Source organism: Prosopis cineraria, unplaced genomic scaffold, assembly GCF_029017545.1.
Source record: "Prosopis cineraria cultivar Desert tree isolate PC_DT_omini unplaced genomic scaffold, ASM2901754v1 PC3, whole genome shotgun sequence".
Lineage (NCBI taxonomy): Eukaryota > Viridiplantae > Streptophyta > Magnoliopsida > Fabales > Fabaceae > Prosopis > Prosopis cineraria.
Window position 1 is genome coordinate 41,856,563 of NW_026555334.1, and position 10,322 is coordinate 41,866,884.

The 10,322-nt window shown below is 38.0% G+C and overlaps 2 protein-coding genes across 2 annotated transcripts; both read left to right on the forward strand.

Annotated features, from left to right (window-relative positions):
• Positions 1-5,303: 5,303 nt before the first annotated feature.
• LOC129307051 (uncharacterized) lies at positions 5,304-6,359 on the forward strand. The gene is made up of 2 exons (XM_054947911.1): positions 5,304-5,556; positions 5,663-6,359. The coding sequence occupies exons 1-2, from the start codon at positions 5,344-5,346 to the stop codon at positions 6,194-6,196; spliced, it is 747 nt and encodes a 248-aa protein (XP_054803886.1). The 5' UTR covers positions 5,304-5,343; the 3' UTR covers positions 6,197-6,359.
• Positions 6,360-8,106: 1,747 nt separating this feature from the next.
• LOC129306900 (peroxidase 21) lies at positions 8,107-9,884 on the forward strand. The gene is made up of 5 exons (XM_054947693.1): positions 8,107-8,242; positions 8,437-8,582; positions 8,679-8,867; positions 8,966-9,128; positions 9,239-9,884. Exons 1-5 carry the CDS (start codon positions 8,182-8,184, stop codon positions 9,643-9,645), a joined length of 966 nt encoding a protein of 321 aa, XP_054803668.1. The 5' UTR covers positions 8,107-8,181; the 3' UTR covers positions 9,646-9,884.
• Positions 9,885-10,322: the final 438 nt, after the last annotated feature.

The window sequence follows — 10,322 nt, forward strand, 5'->3', positions numbered from 1 at the left end:
TGTTTTTTTACTTGGTTTGATAATGAAGCGATAGATTTCATTATTGAATTCCATTGGTGTTGGCAATGTGACTGGAGGGACTCCCTCACTCTTCGGATTTCAGCTGGAAAGATTTACATATGGTTCAGTAGGTGCTGAGGTTCAAATTAGTCCGCTGAACCTTAAAGTCTTTAGTGTTCATATGAGGACAGTATTGAGTTGGATGGATTCAGTTAATGAACTAATGTTAAAACGGATGGCTTCTTTCTTGTGCGCAACCTCAGGCCTTTGCTACAGCAGAGTGGTTTTAATGCCATTCTAATGCCCTGTTTGTATAGGGAATTTTTTTTTTTTTTTAGTGGAGGTGGAGATAGGGGTAAGGTTTACAAATATGTTATATCATAATTTAAAAGGACCAAAATAGCCTTGAAATAATAAAAAAAAGCCAAAGAGAGAGTGGGGTAAAAACTATCGACCATTTCCAGAGTCACCGAGAAGCTCCATTGGAGAAAAAATGGAACTATACCCAATTTGATGAAAACAAGAGTAAAAACTATGCAAGACATTTGATGCAAATCTTCTACAGAGTTAGTGTGGCGGCAACTCTATGCACATCTGATGAAAAATTCTATGCAGCAACCCTACCCATTTCCACGGCTTATGTGTTTAGCAATGAGGGAAATGAGAAGAGGAGTAAAGTCAGTCCAGATATTGTTTTCCTTTTTTACAGATATGGTAAAATTGAAGAAATAATTACAACAAGAGGAAGGAAACGAAGCATTGAAGGTGGAGATGGTGACGTCGACGTCAGGCTTCAATGCGAGCAAGATCAGAAGTGAAAATGCTATTCATTTACAAGCAAAGATTGAAGAAGGTTGAGGAGGAAGCGATGCCAAAGGAGGAGGAGGACGTGCTTGTCATTGGAGGGGAGACGTCATGATGGTGTGGAAGACCATTGGGAGCTGAGGGGGAGACATCTGGACGGTGAGGGAGGCTGTTGGGAGAAGACGTACCATAGTGAGGAGGGGCAAAATTTGTTAATTGATAAAATACTTGAGGATATAATGGTAAAAAAAATACTAATAGAGAATTGAGTCAATTCCATCAGATATAGTAAGGAGCTTGGCCCCTTCAATTTTGATGGAAGTGAGTTTCACAGAGAATTAGGTTTTAATGTACCATAACATTGTAATTTTATAATTCCAATATCACTTTATTTTTCAGGATAGAATTCTTGCATGCAAACAAGCCATAAGGTATTGCGTTTTTTTTTTCCTACATACTTGTACTCGACAAAGTTATTTTTTGGACCTGGTATTGGACAAAGATGGAAGTTGTTGTCCTTGTTGGTGATTGTGCGGTACCATTACCAAGAATGACTGAGGTATGGAGTTGTGGTTTTTAGGATTAACAATTGTAAATGTCTGAAATGTAAATTCTGACAGTTCTTTCGCATGGGGAAATTGGCACCTTACTTTGGGATTTGTTTTGATCTCTCGACCTCTTCAGATTTGTCTATCAAATACTTTGGTTGTCATGAGGATGTCTCGTGATTCAAATTTCGGTCAGGCAAAGCAACTTCGACTTCTAAGATATGTCGAACTGTGTCATTCGAGAAAGGTTTTAATGTTCCTATTGGCATTAAGTTGTAATTTGCTCCCAATAGCCGAATTCGTGACTGCTCTCTGCCGTCTCTGGCTCTAATGTGGATCATGGAGGTTATTTGTTTCTTTTTTTAATTGCGGCGCCTATTGCTGGAATGGTTCTTTATCAACTTCTTTTGGTTCTAGCTTGTCCCAATATGGTAATGTGAGTAACAAATCATTCTTGTTATGCGTTTGAGCTAACTCCACATCTCACCTTATATTCTCTCTTGGCCAGTACTGAGAACACTGCAGTATTTTGAAAATTATGTTTGATTGGGCCCTTTGATCTCTTAACTTGAAAACATTTGTGGAGATATGACTCTTCAGCAGTGCGAGCTCTTTCGTTTGTCCAAGTCACAGTCTCTTCTTGTTTGACCATTCGGGATTTTTCTTAATGCCCGCTCCTAAATAACTCTATCGATGGTAATCTTCTCTTCTTTGTCTTTATAAAAAATGATATGAATTAAGGAATCATATAATACGATCAAATGTATAATTTTAGGTGACATCTAGAATTCATTGTGGAGCCAATAGCCATCGTTCATCTGGGTTTCAGTAAGTTGTCGTTCTGAGCACGTCTTTATGAAACTGTGACTTTAGAATTCATTGGAGCCATCGTCCCATCTGGGTTTCAGCTAGAATTTTTATGCGTTACCCAAGTCTTTAGTCTGGCTCAATCGTTGATCTTGAGATCTGTACTCTGATTTGGATTTTCACAGATAATTCAGGAGTAAAGCATTGAAAGAAGGAGGGGAGAGAAGGAGGAAGGACGAATAATTTGTACAAAGGAGCCAAAAAAAAGCAGATGCCAAGTGAGAGCGTCATCTAGTCATCTAATAGGAAGAGGTAATCATAGTAAGAACCCGAAGATACAATGGCAATGGAGGTAAGCTCATGATGATCTATCTAATGCGTACCCTACCCTGCCAGAATGCCAAATCTGATAAATAAAATAATTCTGGAACTTAAAACCAAGAGAGGTAAGAAAGCCATTGAGAGACATTAAAGCTTTCAATCTATGATGTTAACTGCCTTGGAAGCTCCGATAACACGTTGAATATTCTTTTTAGTTGGAAAAGTTCAACTTCAGGGTAAAAATTCATGAATTGATATAGTCCGTGTTACATCGATGAATTGATGTTGTACTGATAATGCCCTTGGCTCGAACCAACCGTCAACATTGTGTCGTAAAAGAAATTCGTAAATTCTGACTTTTGTTACTACCCTGTGGAGGAACCAGAAACACCTAAAGCACAGGATCAAATTTGTTGTTAAATTCCCCAATCAATAGACATTCACCTTAGAAAGGATATGTATTTGTCCCGAATTTGTCCCATCCGCACTACATCCAGGGTCATGAAAACTGGCACTGACAAAACGAGCAGAAGTTTTTTGTCATTATGTAAGACTCATTGTTACTTGACCGTGACCTTAAAGCCATATATGGTGTCCCGGTGAAGAGAATCATTTCATAGCCATTAACTTTTGCACCTTCGTCCAAGTTGATGAGTATATGAGCTATTACTGAATCTAGAGTGTGCCACAATCTCTTCTGTCTTCTCTTTTTCTGTCTTGCTTTTTCTTGAACAGGTTTGAACCACTAGGGCAAGCTTATTCGCATCCCTCACCACTACCACATCACTAAACCTGCCTTCTCCTGTACGTTAGACTTGTTCACTTCAGCCTCGAGGCTGATATATATCATTCATTTTTTTTCCTTTTCCTTTTTTAATATTTTGGCCAACAAATTCCTAACATCCAGTTAGTTGATGAGATGAGAATGATTTCCTTGCCTACCTCTTTCCTGTCATGGGTTGACCGAACTTAATATACCTGATTGGTTATACTTATAACTTAATAAACCTTTTTAAGCTGCAACAAATAAATTCTGCCTTGCGAGCAAAGGGCATAATGGTCATTCCAGCAATAGAAAATGTGGAGTTTAAATCCATATCTGATAAGATTTCAGATAATATTCCCATGAAGACTTATCCAAGAAGAAAGCGTCAAAAGATAAATTTAGATTGATTTCATTGTTTATTTTGCTCAGTATTTGATATTTCTTTAGATTTAGTATTTTATTTAGTCAGATTTTATTTTTTAGATTTTATTTAGATCTAGTAGTTTATCTATTTAGATTTTATTCAGTATTTTAGATTATAGGAGATATTATTTAGTTATTTAGTTATTTTAGGTTACAGGAGATATTATTTAGTTATCTAGTTATCTAGATTTTATCCATTATTTTAGATTGTATTTAGCATTATAAATATGACTAGCAACTTAGAAGCTATCATATCAGTTTATCAATAAAATAGTCTTTTAAACCTTTTGGAGATTCTCCTGAGCGTGGCTATTACGAGAAATATAGAACGAGATTCTTGTTCTATATCATCCTAATAGAGTTATTTTTATTTTAGTTATTCTGAGCACCTATCAATTTGGCATCAGTGCCATGGTTACCACACGTACTGGCCAAGAAACCAACCCTTCTGACAATTCGTCCAACAATGACCCAGAAAATCCAAATTCATTTATGTCAGATCATTTGGCCAAAATCGCGCAGCAACTCGAAACTCTTGATTTATTAAAAGAGAAGATAGAAGCACTCGAAGCCTCAGCAATCAATAAAAACAAGAAACCTAGAGAAGCACGCCGCAGGCACTATTATGAAGATGAAGAGAGTGAAGACGAGCAAGAAAATCGCAGGCGCACCAGATTTCATCGCACCAAAATTGAATTCCCAAAGTTTAGTGGAGGTGATCCACGGGGATGGATCTTAAAGGCTGAGAAGTACTTTAAGTATTACAACACACCTGAAGAAGAGAAGGTGGACGTAGCCTCACTGGCACTGGAGGGTGACGCACTAGAACTGTTCGCATGGATCAGTCATGAACGAACACTCAACTACTGGGACGAGCTCATGACAGCATTCCAAGAGAATTTCGGACCACTTGAATACCAAAATCAGGATGAATTTCTTTGCAGCATTAGGCAAGAAGGTTCAGTTCAGGAATATCGCACAGAGTTCGCCAAACAATCGTCGAGAGTCGCCGACCTGTGGAAGAAGCCAGCTGGGAGGACTACGATCTCTTGCACACTCAATTTCCCTCCTTTCCACTTGAGGACAAGTTGAGTTTTCAAGGGGAGGGTAATGATAAGATTCCAGATAATATTCCCATGAAGACTTATCCAAGAAGAAAGCGTCAAAAGATAAATTTAGATTGATTTCATTGTTTATTTTGCTCAGTATTTAATATTTCTTTAGATTTAGTATTTTATTTAGTCAGATTTTATTCTTTAGATTTTATTTAGATCTAGTAGTTTATCTATTTAGATTTTATTCAGTATTTTAAATTATAGGAGATATTATTTAGTTATTTAGTTATTTTAGATTACAGGAGATATTATTTAGTTATCTAGTTATCTAGATTTTATCCATTATTTTAGATTGTATTTAGCATTATAAATATGACTAGCAACTTAGAAGCTATCATATCAGTTTATCAATAAAATAGTCTTTTAAACCCTTTGGAGATTCTCCTGAGCGTGACTATTACGAGAAATATAGAACGAGATTCTTGTTCTATATCATCCTAATAGAGTTATTCTTATTTTAGTTATTCTGAGCATCTATCAATATCCCCCCCCCCCCACCATTTCTCCACAATCATTTGCTTTTCTGTTACTTGAGCTTCTTATTTTTCTCATAGGAGTAATGGATCGCCTTTGGTTTCACCAAATCGTTTTTTTCTCGGAATGCACAGCATCAGTCTCCCCAAAAGACGTAGAAGTAGCTCTGCTCATATCAGAATCTTTATCTTTCCCGTCTCTACTTCCTCCACCGGATGAACTACTAGAAAATTCAACGAAGGAACCACTTTCTCCCGAGAGTCAAGTCTCTTCAAAGACAGTCTCTCAAAATATGCAGGTATGGCAAAAATCCATTCACCACTTAGCCGTTCTATAATGTATTCATTTCTGTAGAGATCCATGACCATGCTCTCCTCTTTTTTCTTACTTCTTGTTGTCACAAGGATGATTCAAACAAGGTAGGACTTCGGGGGAGACCTAAAACAGTGAACCTATCGAGGAATAGTGTTCGTTTGCATTCATCGTCATCCTCGACTCCAAATGGTCACATGCAGTTCAGGAAACTGGCTACTGCAAGGAGACTGCAAAAGTCTATGAGTTACAGAACGCAGGGGGAGCTAGAGCTTGAAGAAGTGAAGGGCTTTATAGATCTGGGTTTCATATTCAAGAAAGAAAATGTGAGCGCACGAATGATGAACGTCGTCCCCGGCTTGCAGAGACTTAGCATGCATCGAAATAAAGCGGACAAGGAACTAATCGATGCCTCAAAAGAAGTCGAAGATGACAGTTTTGAAAAAGAAGAAGACAAAAGCAATGTAGGAATCACAAGACCATATTTATCGGAGGCGTGGCTTATAAAGAGACCAGATTCGCAGCTACTAAATCTCAAAATTCCCAGGCTATGTTCAGCTGCTGACATGAAGAAGCATCTTCGGTTTTGGGCTAAGACCGTAGCCTTCGAAATTGACCAAGAATGAATCATTCTGCTCAGTACAGTAACAACCAAGAAATCGATATAAAGACAGATGGAGCAGAAACTGATAGTTCGTAGGCTGTATTGAATATGAGACACATGCATTCGTAACTTCAAAATTGTATGTATGTTCACCAAGCATAATAAGAGAGACGGTGCGATTGTCATTCTTTTTCTCTCTTTTTTTCCTTTAGACACGCTTCCACAATTTTTCTTAATGGAAGAGGAATTTGATGTCAGAGTGGAGTTTTGATGGGTAAGGTGTTGTGGCAGAGAATTGGAGGTAGCTAGGAGATAAAGAAGGAAGAAGAGAAGAAGGACAAACATGCAGAAAATATTTTAAGTGAGGCCCACAATGATGTATTGGTCAGTGGAGCTTGGACGGCTCAAGAAATCGAGTGTCCAATTAAATGTTCCTATCCTATTTTGTCTTGGAACCCGACTCCAAAATCCTTGTTAATGTGATTTGTTCGTTCGCAACAGAAAGCAACAATTTCTTCTTTTTTTAATATATGTAGGAAAGCTACATTGATTCCGCAGCCACTTGAATTCTGCTTTCTGCCACATGCCCGTTGATTTGTCGTTTGTCCATTTCCTTCCTTCCTTGCTAATTAGACGTGATAGGAGAAAAAAAAAATCATCAATCTTGTTTCTAACGTGTAAATACTATTTTCTCAAACATATGGATAACTAGGCATATTTCTCAGCAATGTATTTCATATGATTTGACTTGTTATTGTTCTCACTGATTGGTAAAGATTTACAAAAATAGTTAATGCTCATGGACATTGTAACGATTTTTTTTCTGGGTTTTTTTTTTGGGAGGAGTGGGGAACAATGAAAACGAGCAAGTGACAAATATTTTAAAATGTTCCTGAACCTCAGTTCTATCCATCCTTGAAAACAACTCTAAACTAACCCAAAAATAAAAAGGAAATGCGTGGTTAGGAAGCTTGAGGCAGGATTCTCGGGGGTTATAATTAACACCATCGTAAATCTGTTTAATAATGAGATCCACAAACGACAGTGAGGAATGACATGGCACCCCAATCTAAGTGGTCATTATCTTCTTAAAACCTCTCTGCAAACTGCAATTCCGTCTTCTTAATCACAAAGTGGAAGGTTTTATAATAATGAACGGCCAACACGACCTTTCACCTCCTTACTTCTTTCTCGTATTCTTAGTGCCACTTGCCTTCAAACTTTGTCAAGGCTTTCAATCTCACGCAAGTCCGACTCGATTTTTCTGCTCACGGAAGCTGGTTTCATTAGTTGTTCATTTTTATCAATATGAAAAATATAGAAAAAGTATGTGTATGTGTATGTGTATGTGTATATTAAATTAAAGTATAGAAGAAGTTGAGATTAGGCAAATCCTTTCCAGAAGGCGCAGTGCAAGTTGATCTAGCCACACAATCAAAGGCTTGTTTGAATTTCCATTTGGATTCAATTCTGATATCAAAACTATGGTTTTGTAAAAACTTATCCAAACATATTCAATTTTGCAAAATTTTACTTGGCTTATGAAACTCCATTTTGAGAAAATTATTTTTCTCTTCATTTGAAAATTAATTCTTAACGTTTCAGCATTTTTCATTTTCCTCTATCTTTATAAATGATTATGAAAAATTATCCAAACATTATTAAGTTTTGTTAATTAATCAATTTTTACTAACTGAAATCCAAATATACCCCAACAGATTCCTTAAATGGTGGAAAGATGAGTTATCATCTAGATAGATCTCATGAATTACATATTATATATATATATATGGAGAGACTTAGTGCAGGGGCAGAGAGCGTGTCACCATGCGTAGTTCTCAAGCAGACGGCCGAAGGTCAAACAAAGTCGGCTAGTGGACACGCCCCAATCCTATATACCTTCATCTCCACTTCTTGCTCTTCCTATTTAAGCCTCTCAGTTTCCCCCAATTCCCATCACCTCTCTCTCTCTCTCTCTCCACTCAGTTAATACACACATACACACACATGGCCACCTCTTCGTCTTACTTCTTCCTCATGCTCTTTCTTCTCTTCCACTTCCATTTGGGTACGTCTTTCACTGATTTTTTTTCATTCCCTCGTGTTTTACTGCATTGTAATTCTGACAAAAAAAACATTATTTTAATTGACTATGATAAAATTCCCGTGGTTTAAATTGATATATAAAAGAACGTGCATGTTCACTGGTATAAACGTGTGTGTTGTGTAAATCGTAAATAATATGATTATAATATGATGAAGGGAGAAGCCAACTAGAGTTGAACTACTACTCCAAGAGCTGCCCAAGAGCCGAAGAGATCATTAAGCAACAAGTCACGCAGCTTTACAACAAGCATGGCAATACTGCCATTTCCTGGCTCAGAAACCTCTTCCACGACTGCATGAAGGTCATTTTCCATATTCTCCCCTCATTCTTACCTCTCCTTTTCCTCGAACGTAGCTTCTATTTCATGTGCATGCATGTGTTTGATGAACGAATGCAGTCATGTGATGCATCGCTGCTGTTAACGAGTAAGCACGGCGTTGTATCGGAGCAGGCGTCCCCAAGAAGCTTTGGCATGAGAAACTTCAAGTACGTCAACACCATCAAAGAGGCTCTCGAGCAAGAATGCCCCTCCACTGTGTCTTGCGCTGACATCGTTGCTCTCTCTGCCAGAGATGGCATCGTCCTGGTATCTTTCTGACTTTATCTATATATACATGCAATGTTTAGCCATCGATTCACCAAGTATCATTAATTAAAAGTTGATTTATATTTGTTCATAAATAGTTGGGGGGTCCGCGCATTGGAATGAAGACGGGAAGAAGGGACAGCAAGCAAAGCTATTTACCAGTGGAAGACTTCATCCCTAACCATAACGACTCCATTTCCTTAGTGCTCTCTCGTTTTCAATCCATCGGCGTTGACGTTGAAGCCACGGTCGCTCTTTTAGGTACTTTCCCACATCTCACATTCATTTACTCCTAATAACTTTCGACAATCACCCATAAACCTTACGTGGGCCCTACGTTGTGTTATTAATTTTTGTCAAGCATATTTCAGGCGGTCACTCGGTGGGCAGAGTTCATTGCGTGAATATGGTGGACAGGCTATACCCGACGGTGGATCCGACGTTGGACCCTGAACATGCGGCGTACCTGAAACGCAGGTGCCCAACTCCGAACCCGGATCCGAAGGCTGTTCTGTATGCGAGGAACGACCTCGACACTCCCATGGTGATTGACAACCAGTACTACAAACATATTTTGGCGAACAAGGGTCTTCTCCACGTAGATGCAGAGCTAGCGACTGATCCAAGAACCTCACCTTTTGTGCAGAAGATGGCTTCTGATAATGAGTATTTCCTCCAGCAATTCTCGAGGGCCATTCTCATGTTGTCTGAGGCCAATCCTCTGAGCGACGATCTTGGTGAAATCAGGAAGGATTGCCGCTACGTCAATCCCAATTAGGTTGGCCAGACCACGTGCATCAATATGCACGCCTTGTATCCACTATAAAGCCATTACCTGGAATCAAATATGACGGCTTACCTGGCTTCTCTTGAAGAATTAGCAACCCACCACCTATTGGGCCTCTTCTTGTTCTCTCTCTGTTTTTCTCCAACTCTGTTCACTGTAGGCACCCCGGGTCCAGAGTCCACATGGGGAAGTAACAGTTTTCACTGTTTACAATCATAAGTTATGTGATCTGACCCTCTCTTCTTAAAAGCTTTTTACGAACCCCACGTTTGGTTGCCAAAAAAGAAAAAAGAATGAAATAGAGTAAAAAGATAAAGATAAAAATAAGATGATCAGAAGAAATAATAAAACACATTCATAAAAAAATAATTTAATTTATAGGGTTAGGAATCATGATTCATAAAATTTTTAAAAAGTATAATAATTTTCACATTTGATAGTATATATGAATTAATTTTATCATGTTTATTATGAGAAATAATAATAATTTAATTTATTTTGGTGTTAATTTTCTCAATTCATTTTATTTTATTTATTTTTAATAATCAAACGGAGAGAATTGTTTTCTCTTCATGCATAGAAAATATGGGCCCTCGGTGCTCATTACTATGAGTGCTCGTCACTTTTAAAGTGATCTGGACCGTTCATTTCATCTTGGAATAATATGT